Source organism: Sinohyriopsis cumingii, chromosome 13 (genome assembly GCF_028554795.1).
Source record: "Sinohyriopsis cumingii isolate HCF-2022 chromosome 13, ASM2855479v2, whole genome shotgun sequence".
Taxonomy (NCBI): Eukaryota; Metazoa; Mollusca; class Bivalvia; order Unionida; family Unionidae; genus Sinohyriopsis; species Sinohyriopsis cumingii.
The window spans coordinates 11,960,303-11,982,525 of NC_142973.1; the positions used below are offsets into that span (position 1 = coordinate 11,960,303).

The following is a 22,223-nucleotide window of genomic DNA, read 5'->3' on the forward strand; positions in this document are numbered from 1 at the left end:
CTAAGACAGCATCAAAACAGTCAAATGATAAATCAATGACCTTACTATATTACAGAAGTCACACAATAAAAGGCATTACAGAAACCTTTCAGCATACTGGAAATTACCCCAATGCTAACAACACAAAAGGGTGGAACAAGGTGGCTTTCACAACTTGAGGGTGCTATGTACGCATTCTTGAAGTGGTATCAGACATTCTGCTACCAGACAGCGTCCAATGACAACCCCAAATTTGAGGCCCTGGCAAAGTTGAGCTGTTATTGTTTCAATGGAAGAAGGAATCAGAAGTCTACCCTACAACTGACTTGATATGAAGCACAAAGTGCAAATTTGTCTCACGGATCATTCATCATAAAAAAAAACTGTTGGTATGTTACTATAAGATGCAGAAAGAAAGAAAGAAATCTTCCACTGAAAGGCTTATGACATTTTACAGGTCCTTGACAGTAAGGAATTTATTACTTTTGGCTTTCAGGGGCCAGAAATCCAAGCCAGTGAACAAGGCTTTACAAGGAAACCTTGTAGGTGCTGTGCAGCAGAGATTTACCCATGATCATTACCTTGTAATAGAAGCCAGCCAAATTAGTTGGTTAACAACAGGCCTTGCCCTGGATCAAATGCCATATTAGCTTACATACACTAGTTGCTGTTCCAGTTGTTTGCATTTTTTGTTTTGAAGTTGATGATTATATTTAAAAAATGAGTTTTGTTAAGCACTTATTTTCTCAATTACATGAATTTTCGTACCAATGAAAATCTTAATTCTTCATTAGAACACAGAAACTAAATGTCATGGAAGTAAATGAATTTCTGGTAATTAATATACTAAATAGATCATAGGTACAGCCCTGTAATTTTGCTTCCAAAGATCAAGTTCATATATAATCAGTCTAGTTTTATTTAACTATACCTGTGTGTGATACTTAAAGATACCATCACCAGAGCATATTAAAACCAAAAAAATTCAAACATAACAGGTGCTGTACAATACCTGACAGGATCTGGGGCATGGATTATGGCCTCCACAATATTGTTCCGTATAGCCATGCGATCCTGCTCATGTATGCTGAATGGAACTGGATCTGCTGGATTCTCTGCCTCACGATCATGCCAGAACTGGGTAACTGTATTCTTCAAGTAGATTGCTCCTGCAATCACAACCAAACTTAAACAGTGTGAAAGAAGCATGTGTAGAAATGATGGACATAAATATGCAGGGGTCACAATGGGTTAAATCTGGGACATGTACACTACATTCAATGTGAAATTTTGATGGGACATAATCCACTATAACTTAAAACATGTAAATGTCATAAAACTGCATCAAGTGAGTATTAAATTTCAACAGTTTCTCCATGACAAATATTCACAGGAATGATGCCATATGATGATAAATATTTAGAGGACTTCTTGTACATAATTAACTTCCCCTGTGTGTCTCATTAGTCATGTTGTTCACAACTAAATTTCCCATTCAAGTAATAATGAACATGGATCAACATTAAGAGCATTTGGCATGCACGAAATATTGGCTTGATACGTGCAGTTCAGAAATAAAAATTGAAGCCTTGCATATGCATTAAACAGAGTCAAAGAATTCAATTTGCAGTTGGATATCAGTGATACTCCTTTTCCACCTGTATGTAACATTCAGCACATAGGATTGAACATTACAATTAGTTAACTCTTTACCTTCTGCTAACGCATATATGCGACCATAAAAATAGCCTTGCAACCCCAGAGACGCATATACAAGCTGCTAATAATACTCTCTCTGTCCCGGCTGGCTCATACATGCGTTTCCGGCCAAGGGTTGGGAAACCCCAGATACGCATCTACACGTTTCATATTAAAGCTTTGTATTGGATGAAGTTACAAACATCCGTTCTCTTTTATAATATTTAGCCAATGAAAATAGTCCTTACATAAAATGATGAACGTATTCTGTTAGTAGTTTTACAGCATATAAGTGGGAAATTCTATTGAAAACGAGGTCAATGGTGACAGTAAAAAAAATGTCAACATTCATGTATTCCGACGACGATTCTGATGAAGTTTTGAAGGATTTGAAAGTGATGATATTGATTTTAACCAGATTCAAGATGAAGGATTGGACATTAGTATTAGTCCTGTTTCGACACCTGACATTTCAGATTTATCTGAAACACGAGACAATCAAATCTGGTCGGAACACGTGAGACCAGTAAATGTGGATGACTTTACAGCAGTTTCAGGGCCAGCATTTATTTTAGAAGAAAATGAAAGGGAGATAGATTTCTTTTTACGTGCTTCAGGCAGTATCATAAAAAATTACCAAATCTGCAGTAAAATAGTGGACACATTGGTGTGCAAAATAGTGGTGAGAAAAGTAATCTAATATACATTTTAAACACATAACATCGAGATATTTTTTTAATTATAAATATGTGAATATAAACATTGATTCCTGTGGATTATTTGTACTTGTTGGTGAAAATGAGTGGCACAAAACATTGGTAAGTGTTCAAAATTTTATTTTACATTAAATTACATAGTTTGCATGGGACAAAATTGATACAGAAAATGTAGACAGCATGTAAATAATAAGTTCTCACTCAGGCAGCTATTATGATGCTCTGGGGTTCAGCCTACAAACTGCTGCTAGAAGGCATGCTGCTAATCAGGCTTAGTAGCCAGGGCAGCAAGTACTTGCAGAAGGTAAAGAGTTAATTGAGCTATGCTTTTCAGCATGATTTTTGCTTTTATGATGAAATAGATTGATTGATGGACGATAAAAAGCACACACTTTAATTCTGCAGTTGATTTGTATTGATAAAGCGTTACCACCTGTACTTGACAGATGTTTAAATGCAGTGCAGGCTCATGGAATTTTAGTTGGGGCTTGTGATTTTTGTAGTCACCATCCCTAGTCCTGTGTCTGAAACATTTTTTTAACACAATACAATCTTGTTAATTAAAAATTGTTTTTTCTTCCTCAAGAAACCACATTAAACTACAATATAATACTTTTCATACCTGGTCATAATTAATCTCCTCTCTTAATACTCCATGATGCAATTACAATGGTCAAATTTATCACTAAAATTGTAGAATAAGTGAGTGAAAATTGCCAACTGGTCATCCAAAGGCATTATTCAAATTCCAAAAGTGGCAGCTAGAAAATTACTACTTTCTAAACGCAGGTATACCCCATCAGCACTTCTATTAACAGACCACCTAGTACATTTGAAATCCAAAATTCTACCATAGGACTGCACAAGGCCTCCCCTTGCTTATAGTAAAGAACAGACCTATCAGTTAATTGTGCCTTTTAAATAATTTACAATACCCAAAAGAGAAAACAATGAGACGCAGAGGTCATTTTGTGCCAAGTCACCATTACTGTGTCACTGCTGTATGGATACTGGTTAGGGAACAAACGTGTTTAAGAAGATCTTAGTCCTTGATTTTGTACCATTTCAGCAATATATAATAAGAATGTCACAAATATAGTCCATGCAGCGAAATCAGCCCACTACACTTCTAAGATCATGGAAAGTTCCAGCTGCATAACAGATAGTGCTTTAGACCACCGGCCTCTCATTCCCCTTAAGTTTGGAAGGCCCTATCCAGGCTTTGAAGTTTTCACCTTCTTCCCATAAGGGTTATAAACACAATATCAATTGACTTGTCATCACCATACAGTTGGGATACAGAATTTGAGCGGCAACCATTAGCAGCATTTGAACCTGTCTCTATGGATTTTGTATGTACAATCCTGATGAAGTGTGCACCAAAGTCATGTGAACTTGATCCAATTCCAACATCACTGCTGCCTTCACTAACTGATGTTATTAATACCTCTCTCATCTGGGGAATTCCCATCATTTTTCAAAACTGCCATTGTAAAGCCTCTGCTGAAGAAACCAACACTAGAGCATAACGATTTAAAGAACTACCGCCCAGTTTCTGATCTCCCATTCATATAAAAAATCTTAGAAAAGTTTGTTCTATCCCAGCTTGTATCTCATCTGAATTCAAACAGTCGTTTTAGTAATGTACAATCTGCATATCGCCCTTGCCACAGTACTGAAACTACTCTTCTAAAAGTAGTTAATGACATTCTCTCTGCTTTGGATAGCGGAAAGATTAGTCCTCACCCTCCTTGATTTGTCTGCAGCATTTGACACAATAGACCATGATATATTACTTCACCGTCTCCAGCATGTATTTGGCATTCATGATACAGTCTTACTGTGGTTCAAGTCCTACTTGGTCAACAGGACACAAATTGTATCTGCAAATGGAATACACTCCAGCCCAGTTGATCTATGTTGTTTTGTTCCACAGGGGTCTGTTCTTGGACCCGTTCTCTTCATTCTATACACTCAGCCGCTCTCAAGTGTCATAGATCATCATCCAGTGTCTCACCAATTGTACGCCGACGACACCCAAACATACAAATCTAGCCACCCAACTGAAGTTGATGCTACCATCCAAGGTGGAGAGGTGCATTTCTGATGTGAAATCATGGATGACATGTATCAAGCTGCAGATGAATGATGATAAAACTGAGGCCATTCTGATTACAACACAAAGACTTTCTCATTCACATCCTTTACCTCAAACAATAAATGTCAGCAACACCAACATTAAATTCACACAATCAGTACGAAACCTAGGTGTTACTCTGGACAATACTCTCACACTGCACCAACATGTCATGAACATATGCAAGGCTGCATATCTTGAGCTGAGACGTATCAGCTCCATTCGCAAATATCTTTCAGCTGATGCCACTAAAACATTTGTGTGTTCATTAGTACTTTCAAGACTGGACTATTGTAACTCAATTCTGTCTGGTTCATCTCAATATCTACTCCAAAAACTTCAGAACACAGCTGCTCGGATCATGCATAGAGTACCACGATCAGAGCACACCTCCCTGCTGCTCTGTACGCTACACTGGCTATCCATTCAATCCAGATTCAAACACAAAATTTGTTCTCTGTGCTACGTTTCACTGACGGACTCTATTCCAACATACCTATCCGACTTCACCCATGTGTACACACGAGCAAGATACTTATGCTCCTCTTCGGACAATTGTATACTCATTATTCCCACTACGAAAACAAAGTCATATGGACAGCGTTCTTTTGCATACCAGGGCCCAGCAACATGGAATGAATTGCCCACTGAACTCAGACACCAAGACACAGTGATCACATTCAAGAGTGCTCTTAAAACTCACTTACCGTATTTTCCGTTCTACAAGTCGATGCGGAGTATAAGTCGAATTGACCAATTTTGTAAATTTTCCATCCTTCGTTCATATATAAGTCGATTCGGAGTATAAGACGAGGCCAGGTCAATAACTTGTCTTTGTATTTTATACTAGTAACTTCCGGTTGCATGAGTATTGATGGTATCATTGTATGATATTCCATATTACCGGCAATCGTGAAATTGCATTACCGATGCTAACATGCTTGTGATTTTACTTCTGAACTGCTATATTTTGTCAGCTGAATAAACAGTCCATGCTTGTTTTATTATAATTGAAAGCACATCCATGTTGTAGTTCATTTTATTACCTGTAGTTACGAACGTAACTTATACAAACTTGTCATTTTCTATCGTAAGTTTGAAAGTCACGGACTCCGTTAAATCGATTCGTATATATATATATATATGTATATATATATATATATATACACACACACACATATATATACACATATACTATTTTTTAAGTGTTTGTTCTGTTTGGACTTGGATATAATTAACATTTTATTACTAATCTATTCAATGATATACCCCACTATTATCTTTATCGGCGAGTTCGAATACAAAGTAATGGGTATGATCTCTTGTCCTTATAACATATTTTGTATGGACAATGACTTCAATAAAATGTTGACAGATTTTCATTTCCCTAAAAAAAGCCTCATTTCCCTACTGGCAGCCTCGCTGATTTGACCTATTCTGTCGATTCTTGCCCTCAATCTGGTTTCAATTATAGCCAAAGCGCTAAGCATGTTTAATTACCGTGTAAATAACACTGCATAGCCATGTGGTTGTTGTGACAATGTACATCGTAATTAAAACAAGAATGAATTGTTGATTTAGAGGTGTTTATTGATAATGGAATATAGTAGGCTCGTAATACATGAGGATTATCACAATCGTCAGGTAACTCAAAATATCAATTTATCAACAACCGGTATAATCAAAGAGAGACACCGAATCGTCAGCTGGTTAAGAATGAATATAGGTGAAGTGTTGACATTACAATTTGCTTTAAACTGAATTGCGAAACTAAAAATCATGGATCACTGATGATCTATGAGTACTGGTAGTCCATCTATATATCTGATTTTAGTGTAGTTTAAACCTAATTTATTTGAGAAACTTTGTCAAATACAATTAGAAACATGATTTGGGGGATTCAGTAGAATGCATGATCTACATTATTTTATAAATAATCATAGAACGCTCAAGTTAATATGGATTACATCCCTTTGTAGGATCAATTGGATCAATCAAAAAGCTATGCCGGTAATTGCTCACATGTGTCCAACATTATACTGGAAAATCAAATATTAATGGACCAGTTATTTCATATCTTTTTTTTTAGGAACAAACAATATGCATTGAATTAGTACAGTACACTATAGAGTATAGACCGTAAGTGTGCTATGCGGCCCGGTGAAGTTTTGACCGGTACAGTAAATTGTTTTCTTTTATTTTATGTTTGAGAAATAAGAAAAAACATGCAGAATGCAAAATAAATAATGACAAAACTTACAAATATAAACGCAGTCATATTAGTTTATGACAATTTATTGACATAGTAATTTAACATGAATTTGTACTTCTATGTGACCTGTTTTCGATTATGCCGATTATAGAGCAATGTCAATAGCATACAGGATACTGTAATCCATATATAAGTCGATGCAATTTCAATGACACAATCCATATATAAGTCGATTCAGAGTATAAGATGAAGACCGAACTTTCAAGTCAAAAAGTATCGACTTATACGCCGGAAAATACGGTATTTCGAATGCAAGAATAAACTTAAAGACCTAATAATGCTCCCTACCTTATATATTTTCAGCATGTTATTTTTTTAAATTTCATGGTGTTTGTTTTTTGTAATAATACATTATATATATTTTTTATGTTATAGATGTTGTCTAATGATGTAAATTGCTTAAAGCTTCTAAAGATTAGGCGCTATATAAAGTCCTCATTATTATTATTATTAGTATAAGTGTCCCTACAAAAATCTAGAGGAATTCAATTTAAGACCATGTCTTCTGCTGAGTGTGGAAACCATTTCTGATATTCCTGACTGATACATTTTTCAAATTTGCTGCTGTGGCAGCCATACTGGGTTCAAGTTGATATCAGTTTCATTTACGACCAAATAAATATCACAAGTCCTTGGTGAAAACCCTACGCAATTTTGATTATCAATTCTGGAGTAGTACAATGGTCTTCTTATATGGCCATCCCTTCTGTAGCGGGACAAAGTGGCCATATAAGAGGGTGGCTTTTCCAGAGGGGGACCATATTTGTGAGAAGCAAACTATGCACCATATTTGCATGTATTTTTTTGTACATTTTAATTTTTTTTAACACAATTCAGTTATCAAAATAATAATTATTTAAATATTTATTTTTTCATATATATATCACTTTGTATTTTTCGAAAAATCCTTTAAATTACTGGACAACATTTTTACTAAGATTTGTGTTTGCAAAAAAGATTGAAGATACCATATAGCCATTTAGTTTTTGCAAAAATTAATAATGAATTGTTGCTTAGAAAATACAATGATTGATGCATAAGCTCTCATATCGTCATTACAATATCTACTGGTGTTATTAACAACTGGACGGAGGCCTTCACAGAATATAATCCTTAATTATCATTAATTAGTTCTTCTTATTAAGTCTGTCACTGTAACAAAACACCATGTGCGGTTTAAAACGAGTTCAGAAGCCCTGTGATGTTTTCTTATCCAACAAAAATTATATCCGAGTACATGCTAAAGTGAAGACCTCAGACCAATGAACTAGTCTTATTGTTTCATTAGTCATACACAAATAAAGTCAAAAGACCCATCATTTTCTATCATCAATTTGAAAGTCACAGACTCCATTAAATCAATTTGTAACACAAAAACTTTCAAGTGCTTGTACTGTTTTGACTTGGATATAATTAACATTTTGTTACAGATCTATTCTACTATATACACCTTTATTGTTATTTTTATTGATGAGCTCGAACAACAAGTAATGTGTATGATTGTTGGTCTTTACAACATCTGCTGTGTGGACAATGGCCTCGCTCACAGGGGCTCATTACAAAGCAAATTAGGAGTTTCCGTAAGTGCATCAAGGGCTGGGGGTCTAACTTGTAACAATACAACAGACCCCTGACCCTTGATACATTTATGCAAAACTCTTAATTTTCTTTGCAACAAGTCAATGTGATTGTAACAATGCATATCGTAATTAAAACAAGAATGAATTGTTGATTTAGAGATGTTTATTGATAATGGAATATAGTTGTGTCCTAACACATGAGGATTATGACAATTATCATTTAACTGGAAATAGTCTTATTTTCTCTTTCCAAAAGCAACAATTAAAAACTGCCCTGAATAAATATGGTCTTGTACACTGACAAAATCTCTCACACACATTAACTAAAATGTGTTTTTAAGTTCTTTATATTTTATTGTAATTTGAAAATGAGGCTGTTGCTGTAAGAATACAAGATGCACTTAATTTCTTGACAAAGTGGACTCAGATCGTTATGCAGACCTACAAGTAAGTCTCTGTTTTTTTTTTTGTCTGACATCGGACAGACAAAAAAAAGTAGAGAACTACTTGATGGCCTAACCATTGCATACAATTTACCAATAAATAACACCCATACATGTTCAGACCATCTTAATCATTTTAAATTGTAATTGGATTCTTGAGATGAGAGCAGAATGAGACAGAAAATACACATTTATTTTGTACGTTTTTAACGTTGGGTTGTTGAGTAGTGTGTGTTCTGTAGAACTTGTTATTGTACATAGTCAGTACCACAAAATGATAATTATTTATTTTACATAATTTTTCATACACTGAAATGCACTGCAGAAAGAATATAAAAACATCTTTATACACCGCTCCCTCGATAACTCGTGATCCCGCTTATAACGCGATGTCCGCATGGCTCCCGATTTTTTCCAGAGAAAATGCCTTTAAAATATTTTTAAAATATGCTGAACGTGAAAAAATTACGATAAGAATTGGTAAATTAAACCTTGATACACTGCTCGTTTTATCATCGAAAATGGTGATTAATGCCCGTAAAAAATATAATCCATACTTTGAAATTTGCAAGTTCTAAAGAAGAATTAATTTCAGAGATCTCGAAAACGCTTAATTATGCGTATTTGGATGCCAATTTTTGATCTGGGACGCAGAAAATCACTGAGGCTGGAGTCCTCCGCACGCATGTAAAAGGTGCGCAGGAAAATTCAAAGATTTGCCAGTCCTGTTTCAGCCACCTGCTTTGTGGGAAAATGTGTTGATCAGTTAGCTGTGCTGATATTTTCAATGAATAAGTCAGTGACTGAAAGACTCCTTGATGTACATACATGTTGCCATTTTATAAGAGTACATAAAATAAAAAAAAACATGATGCAATAGCTAGGCGGCTAGTTCAAAGGCTTTGACTGGCGGCCAGGTGAGAAAATGTACTGATATTTAGTGATTGAATTCAAAGGTAGAAAGACCCAGTTTTAAAATCCTAGCGAGACCTCTGTTTAAAGATATCATATATTGTGTAAGTTTTTATGATAAATAGTTGTCAGTATACTGTAAATAAACAGTCTGGTGAAATAGCGATCAATGAAAACTTCTGGTAAATGCTAACAGGTGGCAACAGAGAATGAAATAAACACCAATTAAAAGTCTTCCTGTGTGAAAATCACGTTCTAATCCTTTAATTCTGTTTCAGTGTAAACATTATAATCGCAACATATTCTGTTCATTGAAAACATGAAAAGAGTCAATCGACCCGTGAGTACTTCCGTAAGAACCTAATTACATGCCAGCTTTGTTTTGATCAACAACTTGGGGAAGTGTTTGTTGCATTAAAAAGTCAATTACAAGAGACCTGGGGTGCTGGAGTAAGGGTCTTGGAGCTGCCTTTGACGTAAAGCAAAACAGTAACAGAGACAGTGACGATGATAGTGACTTTGAAGGTTTCAGTGAAACTGATGTCATTAATGCCGAGGCTGTTTGGGAGAAATTCGTACAGACTCATGGTCCTGAGATGGGCGTTTCTCTTGATGATATGGAGGAGTGGATTTGTGCTGACAATGATTGCCCCACAGCTGAATACATGTCAGATGAAACAATAATTAATTATATAACAAACAAATTTGCAGCAGAAGATGATTCTAACTGGAATACCACAAGTGTTGAAAGTGATGCAGGTGCAGATGTTGCACCACCTCCCCCCTTTGTACAGGAAGCAATCAAATCTTTTGATATTGCCATAAGGTGGCTGGAGACCCAAAATGTTGACTACGTAATGCTCATGCAGTGGAGAAATCTGAGGGATTTTGCTCAGCGGCAGAGAAACCAAGGAGTAACACACACAAAAAAATTAACTGATTTTTTCAAAAAGTGAATTGATATTTGTCAAGCGTGGCACAAATGGCAAGTATTAACTTGTTCTAATTTACGTTGTTTTAAATTTGTAGACCCATTAAATATGTTAGTGCTGATTAACCCTTGTTTTTTGTTTTCCATTTTACTTCTATCGCAATCAAATCTATCGTTCGATCGACACTGTTTCTCGAAAAGAGTCAATCTTTTGTATATAAAAAACGTCTAATTTGGATCAAACAATAAAAATAGAATGTATCCAATTCAACATAAAAATTAGTGACGTAGTACACAATGTGTGAAGTGGTACACATGTTAAACGAACGGAAACCACATGGAACAATGTTTTCGATGATCGCCTCAATATACTGTAATTTATCCTGAAATTAATGTTGCTTTATGAGGAAAAAATAAACAAAGTACACCGTTATGAAGAGATATTTATTCACAGTTAATCTCAGTACGATTATAAAGTGAGTATTCAACACTATAATCTGCTGCCCCCCCCCCTTATGTCGTTGATCACTTTATTGGTTTTGGGCTTATTTTATAGGCCCCTCGATAATTCGCACCTCACTTATAGTGCGGTCGATGTTTCTGGACCCCGATGTGCTTGAGTTATCGAGGGAGTGGTGTAATTCTTGGTAAACACATCATTCAACATTTAGAATCATTCTCTTTCCAACTGCTCCATTTTCCCACTGCTGCAGAATATTCTCCTTATCTGTCATGATTTTGATTACTGAAGGCTTTACAACATCATATTTGTCAGCAGGAACTAAACCCTCACCCTCAATGTCATTGAGTTGAATACATTTGACTTTTTCTTGTAAATATTTTCTGTTAAAGCAATGATATATTTAAGTTTGGTGATTTATTCTTACATTGCTAACTGTACAGTATACATGCCAACCCTGAGAGAGGTATGAGCACAATTTTGCTAAGAAGTTGCAAAAAAGTATAATCTGAGCATAAAATGTGTAATCTATATATTACTTGTACTAATATTAGTACCCCTACTTTGCTAAAGCTATGACATTGTAGCTAATATATTACATGCCTTAACTACAGTAACTATAAAAAATGTACATTATATTTTTACAATACTAATATGGAGCTACAGGACAAAATACTTGAAAAAAATGTGTAAAAATCCATGTGGATTACAACCAGAAAACATGCACAAAACATCCCAAATTTTTTTTATATTCAACTCATTTTTTAACTAGTCTAACCAGTAAATGTGAAACTTTTGCTGAAAGATCACGAAGTCCACATTCTGCAGCGAGCTCATTCTGAGTGCTGTACTGCATCATTCTCATATCCTTCTTTACACATTTGTAAAGCAGTGTTGATCTCTTTTTATGTTGATCTGACATGTTTTCAAGTTTAAAAAGACCCATCTGCTTTAAAAAATTTCATCTGCAAACCAAACCACAAAAGCCTGTTTCACTTAACATCTAGTGCAATTTTCTTAATTAATATGTCAGCAAAATTTCAAATTTAAAAAAAACTTTTTACTTGCAAATGGGTCATATACAGTTGCTATAAACAGAAAATGAGGAAAGTACATGTATATCTATATGGGACAAATGAGCTCTTAAGCCATTCTTATGCAGCAATCAGTCTTTTTAAAATACTCTCAAAATTCTTACGAGTGGAATTAAAGAATGATGATATAAATGACAAACACAACTAAATACTGCATTATTTTATATTTTTAAAGTACTGGAAAAGCATGATCAATATACAGGCAAGTGTAAGATGTAATTTGGTGAAAGAAAAAAAAAAAAGCATAATGATTATGCCAGAAGCATAATGGCTGGCATGTATGGTACTGCAATTTAATCATGACAAAACCTTTTGTAGATAAGATGTTTATAAAGGAAGTAATGCACATATTGTCATGTGATTTTTTGTGGGCTTGGCCTGGTGCTTTTTTCATCAAGGTTTATTTTCCTTTGTGCTTGAATCCACAAATGCTATACTCAACATGTGCTGATCTTGTAATGATCTTGACAATTTCTTCCAATCGTAATCATCAAAAAGAACAAAACAGCAGTGTGAAGCCCAACAGCTGAGTGAAGCCCTAAAATCACAACAATGTCCAGTCCATTTCCTGTAAATGTTGGCATTTACAGCTAATGATATAATATTAACCATTGTGGTAAAATCTGGAATGGCTGGCATCTCTGCTTGTTGACTGTAGTTGAAATAGATCTGGTGACATTAGTGACTGGCAAAAAGTCACATTTAAGACTATAACAAAGGACAAATCATAATGATCCAATATAACAGTATATCCCCTAGGGGTGCAAGACTGAGAGTCAAAAATCTCCTTGGTGTCAAAACTGGGGGTCGGACAGAGTAAAAAACAAACTTTGGTATCAAAACTGGGGGTCAAACTAAAAATTTGGGGGTCTCTGAAGCGCAAATGAAGGTAAAGGGAAACACTGATATAAGAATGGAGTAAATATTTTTAACTACTGACCTGCTTGTCTGACTGGCATGTCCAACTGGTCTTCCATTACTACTTGCAGCAAGATCGGAACAAAACCGATTATCTTGTGAACCTACAATGACAAAATCAATGTCGTTAACACAAATGACAATGTTTTCTACACTTTTATATACATCACGGAGTCCAATACACTATGCTTGATTCAAAAACTGGAGTCTCATCAGATGTGAGTCACTTAATGAGTCTTAAAATCAGCATGACCGAAAATTCATTAGATCAACTTGGATTTACAAGTTTCAACTATGAATACTGAAACTTCTGGATCAGCCCATTTTAAAGTCAGACAGTTCTGTTTATTCTCAAAAAAGTGCAATTCTTGACATCAAAATAATTTCCGTAATTTTCAAACAGATTAGTTGCAGGAGCTTTTAACTTTTCTCAAAAGAAAGCACTTGGAGACTTTTTAAGCTTAAATTTACTCATTGTACATTTTATAACAGAAGACTGCAGACAGGCCCACATTTACCATGTTATGATTCTATTCACAATAAGAGATTTCTAAACCGTTTTCAAACATAAGGCTTGGCATCTATGTAGTTGGAAATTTTAGCATTAAAATATCAAATTGGGAAATTTATATTGGATGGGACTTTAAACAGTTACTATATAGAAGTTACAGTGAAAAAATTCTTGAACACTTAAGCAAGTCTCTAATGGGACTGATTATATAATGGCCGAAATAATGTATTCTTTGTAATTAACAAGTGTTGAGACCATTGCCAATATTCTTGAATAAATCTATCAAAATTTTAGCAAATATCTACCGGGCACCTGTTGATCCTAATGATCAGTTACCCACATACTAATTGTGGATTAGTACAGCAGTACAGACACAAAACAAAATGATACATTTAAGCCAAAACAAATGTTTCCAGTCGGCCTACAATTCCTGTTTTTCGTTGTTGACTCTAACACTCCACGCCATTAAAAAAAAAATTCCCAAAAATTATTTGTGCATCTGATTCAGATGGTTTAGCCCAGTAAATATGCAGTGAAATCAGCCCACTACAGTACTAAGTTCAAGGAAAGTTCCAGCTGCAAAGAGTTCCTCGCGATTACTAACAACCTAATATCAAGGAACAAAAGTACACCACTTCCAACTACATTCTCTCCAGTCGACCTTCCGGATCTGTTTGCAAATTTCTTCTGTGACAAACCCTTACAGATAAGCTTGATGACACAATTTCAACCGATTCGTCACCATACAGCTGCGATACAGAATTTCAACGGCAACCATTAGCAGCATTTGAACCTGTCTCAATGGATTTAGTACTTTCAATCATGATGAAGAGTGCACTAAAGTCTTGTGAACTTGATCCAATTCCAACACCACTGCAGCTCGAGTGCTTAGATCCAACACTGCCTTCACTAAGTGAACTTAGACACAGTGATCCCATTTACGAGTGCTCTTAAAACTCACCTATTTCAACTGCAAGAGCAAACTTAAAGACTTAATAATGTTTCCTACCTTAAATATTTGCAGCATGTTTTTGTTTTCTAATTTCAAAGACCTAACAATGTTTTCTACCTTGTATATTTTCAGCATGTTTGTTTCCTAATTTCACGGTGTTTGTTTTTTGTAATCATATCACTCTTTTATGTTATAGGTGTCGTCTAATGTTGTAAAGCCCTTAGAGCTTCTAAAGAATAGGCACTATACAAAGTCCTCATTATTATCAACTTCAAAAAGTTCAAAATAGCTGCTCAGATCATACTTAGAGTACCACGATCAGAGCACACCTCCCCGCTGCTCTGTACCCTACACTGGCTATCCATTCGATCCAGAATCAAACACAAAATTTGTTCTCTGTGCTACGTTTCACTGACAGACTCTACTCCAACATACCTATCCGATCTCACCCATGTGTACACACCAGCAAGATACTTATGCTCCTCTTCTGACAATCGTATACTCATTATTCCAAGTATGAAAACAAAGTCATATGGACAGCGTTCTTTTGCATACCAAGGCCCAGCAACATGGAATGAATTACCCACTGAACTTAGACACCAAGACACAGTGATCCCATTCAAGAGTGCTCTTAAAGCTCACACTTATTTCGACTGCAAGAACAAACTTAAAGACCTAATAATGCTTCCTACCTGAAATATTCTCAGCATGTTTTTTATCTTTTAATGTTTTTTTCTAATTTCATGGTTTTTGTAATATTATTATATGTCTTATAGGTGTTGTCTAATGTTGTAAAAGGCTTAGAGCTTCTAAAGATTAGGTGCTATACAAAGTCCTCATTATTATTATCATTATTTGAAGCACTTATTTCATTATATATATATATATATATATATATATATAATCATTATAAAATGTAATGCTTAATTTTATTTTTAAATTAAATTTTTTAATAAAAAAAATCATGAAATTGATTTATTGCAAGTAGAGCAAAGTGCTTGAAGTGCTGAGTACATTATATATGCTAATCTTTATTATATATATATATATATATATATATATATATATATATATATATATATATATATATATAGTGTTAAAAAAAAAACACATACCAACTCCAATTTTAAAACCAGTGCAATTGTAAACATTCTTTTAGGATTGTACACAACACTCACTTTAACTAGTCTATGTGTCCAATTTTAATGGTCGTAAAGACAAGTTTTCACAAATTCTGAATGCTGTATTACATCCATGTCAAAATTCCTCTTTGAAAATTTCTGAAGCACTATTGATATGTCCTTTCCTTGATGCAACATGTTTTTCAGTTTAACAAAATCCTCCTGTAACATATTTCAGTCATATAACATCCATTAATCACATCAATAAAGCTATTTTCACTTAATATTTGGTGCCATCTTTTTTTCAATATGGACTGGTCCACTGTTTGGCAAAATATAATTAATCTGCAAGACATGATTTCAAATTCAAGAAACCCATCCGTTTTCTTGGAAATATGTTGTGTACAGTTACTATAAATAGAAAATAAAGATTAGTCGACGGAGATCTATAATGGATAAATGTGCAGCAGCCAAGAGTCACATAAAAACAGCCTTGACTACTCGTTATTCTGTGCCTTGCTCACTCCTGACGTCGCCAGATATAATCTTTGATCTTAACTTGAAAACATGTTTGTTTTCACACGAACTAAATGGGTTCATATTATTACCTGGATAATTATGAACAGGAAGATACCCAAGTACCTAGATAACCTTTGGCATATTTATTCTTGAACAAGATTTTCAAGCTAACCACAGTGGCAGCCATATTGGATGCAAGATCAGGACTATTTTATTTTGAACAAACTGGAAACCATTAGAACACTTTAGTGAAAACACAAATTGACAAGATTTTCCATTCACAAGACTTGACGATAAGTTTTGCAGCATGTTCATTGTGGCAGCCATATTTGAAGTCAGATCAGCACCATTTTCATTCAGGACAAACTAGATATCATAAACTGATTTTCTTTTGAAGACCTTCTGTTGATATGATATCATAAATTATTTTCTGTCGATATGACTTTCTATTTAGGAGTAGAAATAACAAAGATTTTCAAGATTGCTGCCACTGTGTCTATATTGTATATGTCTGACTGGCACCCTTTTCATTTAGTATCATATAGCCATCATAAAAAGTATTCTGGTGAAAGTTGAATGTTGATATGATGTTCACTCTAGGTGTAGCAATAATTTTTTCAAGATAGCTACTTTAAAGATCGTCTTGAATGTCAGAATGGCACTATTTTTTCATTTACAACCATCAAAAATAAAATGTCTTTAAGTGAAAATCCTATGTTTACGCGACTATCCGTTCTGAAGGTATGGTGATAACAATTTTCAAGACAGTCATTGCTGATGCCATATTGGAAGTAAGGGTTGCACCATTTTCATTCAGGACTGATTAAACATCATATCTTATGGTGAAAAGATCATGCTGTGATGGCTTTCTGTTCTAATGAAGCAATAACAAGATTTTCAAGATAACCGCCATAATGGCTATATGGGGCATCAGATTGGCATGGTTTTCATTTATGACCAAACAGACCTCATAAAAAGTCTTTTAATGAAAAGTCACATATTGATATGACCATACAAGTAGGAAAATTAAGCTTTTCAAGATGTCAGATAGAGCAATGCAAACAGATGTCTGAGCAGCCGCATTTTCATTTAGGACCAACTAGACCTTGTAACGAATATGTAATGTTTCATGGCAATTCTCAGTAAATCAAGAGGAGTAGCAATTACAAAACTGTATTTGGTGTTTGTAACAGACGTGACCAAACATAATGTTACAGAAAATAAAAAATCCCAAAATTGATTTGCGGATCTAATTGAGCCGATTTAGCCCAGTAGTAAGGCTGTCAACGGCTACTCGGGTACCCGACCGCATTGAAAAACCCGGGTATTGAAACGTAAACGCGGGTACCCGTAAAAAAAAATCGCCACACTCGCCAACCACTTCAAACAGGTGTGACAGCTATGGCTTTAATTAGAAACCAGATCCCTGCTTAATATAAATAAACAATACATCAGAGAGTCTGTTTGGATTAATAAAATTCAATGGCATTGTGCAACAGGACAAACCGTTATCCCCAAGGCATTATATACCAAGGTTAAAACATAGCATTGTTCTACAGGTAATAAACCTCTTTGTAGACGATAACTATTGATTGTGGGTGCTAAACGATCGGTACATTGCGTGCTCTTTTAATGAAATCCAGATGGATACCTTTGATTTCCGAACACACATGTCGAAGAAATCCCACAATTTATATTATGAACAATTATCACCTAGACACCTTGAAATCTTCATACACACACACACACACAAAGACGGTTTTAACGCATTACTCTTGACATGTGGTAAAGCTGCTTTACACGCATGCGTGGGTAATTCAAATCTGCGGTCAAAAGCCGATGAATAAACGTGGTCTGTTCTAACAAGGACTTATACTTTAAAAAAAGGTGAGTGTTCTAAAGGATTTAACGCGGCTGATCACAGTGATCATTAAAAGTTGGATTATACCTACCATCTGTGTACAAAGGTCATTCTAAATAAATTTATTAATTAATAGCGTGCGGTCAGATCATTCGCAGCTACATCGGTGCGGACTCATCAGACCGAGTAGTGCGATACACGGTTAGCCTCTATCGCCATATAAAATATTAAAGAAATGGGGATAACAATTAGTTGGTCTACGGTTGTACATGTCATTCATGTGCTAACGGGTACCCGGGTACCCGTTAAATTTCACAATGGGTACCCAGGTTGGTTTTTCGTGATTTTTGACAGCCCTACCCAGTAGTTGAAATTATTAGTATATTATATTATATAATATTAATTATAAGATATATAACATTCAAATTTATCACTGTGTAATAGTTTGACACCAAAGTTCAGCTCTGAGATTCAAAATTTTTCTAATCTGGGTTTCCTCCAAATATTCCAACCCCATTTTTTACATTTGGACATTTAGGAAGGAGTGTGGGTTCAGAACAATTATGTATGCAAAATTTGGAATCTGTCGCCATCGTAAGATAGCTTACCAGCAGGCCTAGCAAATTTGAAGTATGTTATATCGACCTATACCTGCATGAAATCAATAGGAAAATTATTTATTTTCTCAAAAATGTCAAGCATTATATTCGGTTTCTTTTCTTTAATCTGCTGACAGACCAGACAAAACTCAGCATAGAATTAACCTGACATGGTACTTGCCATTTGCGTCAATAGTCACATGACTTCTCAACTCGCAAACAACATCGGAAGTCCAATAGTCAAGTGATATCAACAACAAATTCCTTTTTAATGTCATTGTATAAAATTTCAATTATATTAAATGAAAGTCTCATACGTTTCATAAAAACCAGAAAGAACATACAATTCTCAACATATTTATTTTGAGAACAACTACAAGATACTTGGCCAGTCTGATTCATCAAGCAGATTAGTCTGGTTCCCTGCTTTGTATGCTCCCTGTCTGAGAGAGCACAGGTAAACGTGGTAGTCACAAGATACAACAACGCCTCAGAAGTAGGTCTCAGAATAAATATGAGAATTTTGTACTCTTTCGTTTTTGTATTCTTTTTGCAACCAGTATATGACTTTCATTTAATATTTTTTTCTACGCTGTTTGAAAATGACGGTTGTGAGATTCTGTGTGCTCGTGCGACTAGCAATCTAAATCGCTTGTACCAGCTCAAATTTCATCAATGCATTAGTTTTTTCATCTTTCAGCAGATTAAAGACGTAACGATTTTAATACTCAAAATTTCTGAGAAAATAAATAATTTTCATATTGATTTTATGCAGGTATAACTCGATCTAACAACATTTAAGTTTGCTGGCCCATTCGCTAAGCGGCTGTGCTTTAACGTCACCATGTTCTCTTCTTGTAATGCTATACTGGTTTTCATAACTTCCATATAAAAAAAAGATACGGATATCGTACCGTCTCTGAAAAATCTATCCTACTGAGTGTTTGAATTGTCTCAACAAATATATTTATGGCAAGCACCAAAACAATCCATACTGCAACCTCCTAATATTCTGGTTTGAACTCGATAAACTAACTCACGATCAGTTCAGTTATGACTCAATTATGTAATTGTTTTGGGCATCAAGTTGTGCAGGAAAATTCTTGGGTTTTTCCCGACTTTTGTCAATATTTGCAAAATTCAAGGACTTTTCATGGTCGGGGAAAAAATTATCATTTATCCCGACTTCCCAGATGCGTGGGAACCCAGCTGATACCTTTGGTAAAAACCAGAAAGAACATATAATTCTTAACATATTTATTTCAAGCACAACATGAAATTTGGCCAGTTTGATTCAAGCAGAGTAGCCGGGTTCCCTGCTTCATATCTCTCTGCATGAGATAGCACATGTCAATGAGGTAGTCACATGATACAACAAAACTCCAGAATATGGTCTCGAAAACAAATAGAGAATTTTGTGCTCTTTCGTTTTTGTACTTTTATTACAATCAGTATACGAGTTTCATTTAATAGTTTCATTTAATATTTTTTGTACAATATTTGAAAATGACAGTTGTGAGATTCTGTGTGCTCGTGCCACTAGCACTCAAAATCGCTAGTACCACTCAAATTTCATCAACTCGTTAGTTTCATTGCCTTTCAGCAGATTAAAGACATGACAGTTTAAATACTCGCAAATTTCTGAGAAACTAAATAATTTTAACATTGATTTCATGCAGGTATAACTCGATTTAACATTTAAGTTTGCTAGCCCATGCCCCTAAGAAGCTTTGCTTTAACACCATCATGTTGGCCTCTTGTGATGCTAGACTGGTTTTCATACCTTCCACAGAAAAAGATAGATATCAGGCTGTCTGTGAAACAAAAAGTATATTAGACAAATCGATCCACTGAATGCTTGGATTGTCTCTACAAATATTTTTATGGCAAGCACCCAAATGATCCATACTGTAACCTCCTAATATTCTGGTTAGGACTTGATCAATTTAACTCATGATCAGTTCAGTTACTACACAATTATGTAATTGTTTCGGCATCAAGTTGTGGAGGAAAATTACTGGGGTTTTCCCAACTTTTGTCAATATTTGCAAAATTCAAGGACTTTTCATGGTCGGGAAATTTTTTTTATCATTTTTCCCCACCTTTTTCACAATAGCGTCGGAACCCTGCATAGAGGTACACCTGGACAAAATTTCATGGACATCACATTTTTGGTGATTTTGCATGGAATGGCCCAGAAATGAAAACTGCATTTTAGAATTGTTTCTACATTTAACTTCAAAATACATGTAGCACTGAATAGGAGTTTGACCAGTATACCATCTGTTTTTGTCTATCTAGCATGTACACTGGACATGTATTCCACATCTTTCTTTTGGGGGGGGGGGGGGGAGGGTGTCAAAATCACTCACTGGTATTTCTAGTAACCTTCCCAGCTCCAATAATCTGATATACTTCAAAACTTAAAAATCACTGTCATCATCACCATTATGAACATATATTTGCTGAATAAAATTGTAATTTCAAAATAAACAATGCTGAAAATCAGCCATTTTGGTAACCAACATTTTCTATAAACATTAGAAAAACTTCCTTAATAAACACAATTTCAAACCATGACAAAATTCATGTTCTAGACCCAGCATTGGCTATGAACAAGATACCGAAGAAAAAAAAAATAAAGAGCAAGTAATATTATAACATATACATTCAACAGTTATTTTTCTGTCAGACTACATGTACATTTAAAATCCATTTAACACCTGTAAACCGCATTATTTGAGGACTTTCTAGAATTTTCTCAGCAGTTTTTATGAAAAAAGCTTTGGAAAATAAATGCAACACTGTTGTTACAAAAGATTTCACCTTCACATCTTTACATTTTCTATCAATGATGGACCATCTGCTCTGGTGCCTAACATAATCAAAATCTGCAAGTCATTTATGTCAGCCAATGAATCCAAACATCTTTTAATTCTTTGGCAATGAGCTAAATGACTATTCAGTACACTTGGGATGTGCTCAATCGAATCTCAAGTCAACCAGAATAATCATTTATCTTAATTTCTCTTGGATCTTTTTATATACCTTATGGGCACAATGGAAGGAACCTTTGTGCACAAGAACTGCAAACTAAATGCCACTAGCATAAGAGCAAAACCCAGAATTAACCATGGGCGAAGTAAACAAATTTTTGGAATGTATTTTGACCACCCATATAATCCTGCCTACCATTCATCTGTTAAGTCTCTTATAAGGAACATTTTTTTTTTGTTACTTGATTCTACATTAAAAACAATGACAACAGATGTCACCCATGTTTCAGAAGTTGAAGATGGCATTTCTGGTTCTAACTCAAACTATGTGCTCTTTGTCATGCTACCTACAAGGACAAACCTCTGCAATGCGAAGTTGTTCTGCAAACATACTGCACCAAAAAACACAAATACTCAAAAATCTTTGCTTAATAAAATTAATTATGGACTAGATCTATTGTACTAGCCATTATGCTGGAAAATACTCAAAAGTTTTGTTTATTTCTCAATCTGAATTCAATTTC

At 34.9% G+C, this 22,223-nt stretch overlaps 1 protein-coding gene across 1 annotated transcript in view; it reads right to left on the reverse strand.

Moving 5' to 3' along the window:
• The window catches only part of LOC149784946 (importin-7-like), a 119,976-nt gene that overhangs the window by 95,100 nt on the left and 2,653 nt on the right, over nt 1-22,223 (reverse strand). Inside the window, exons 2-3 of the mRNA XM_089978593.1 lie at nt 13,163-13,244; nt 992-1,148 (exon numbers count right to left, since the gene is read on the reverse strand). Coding sequence (XP_089834719.1) covers nt 992-1,148; nt 13,163-13,244 — 239 coding nt within the window. The remainder of the gene's footprint in view (nt 1-991; nt 1,149-13,162; nt 13,245-22,223) is intronic.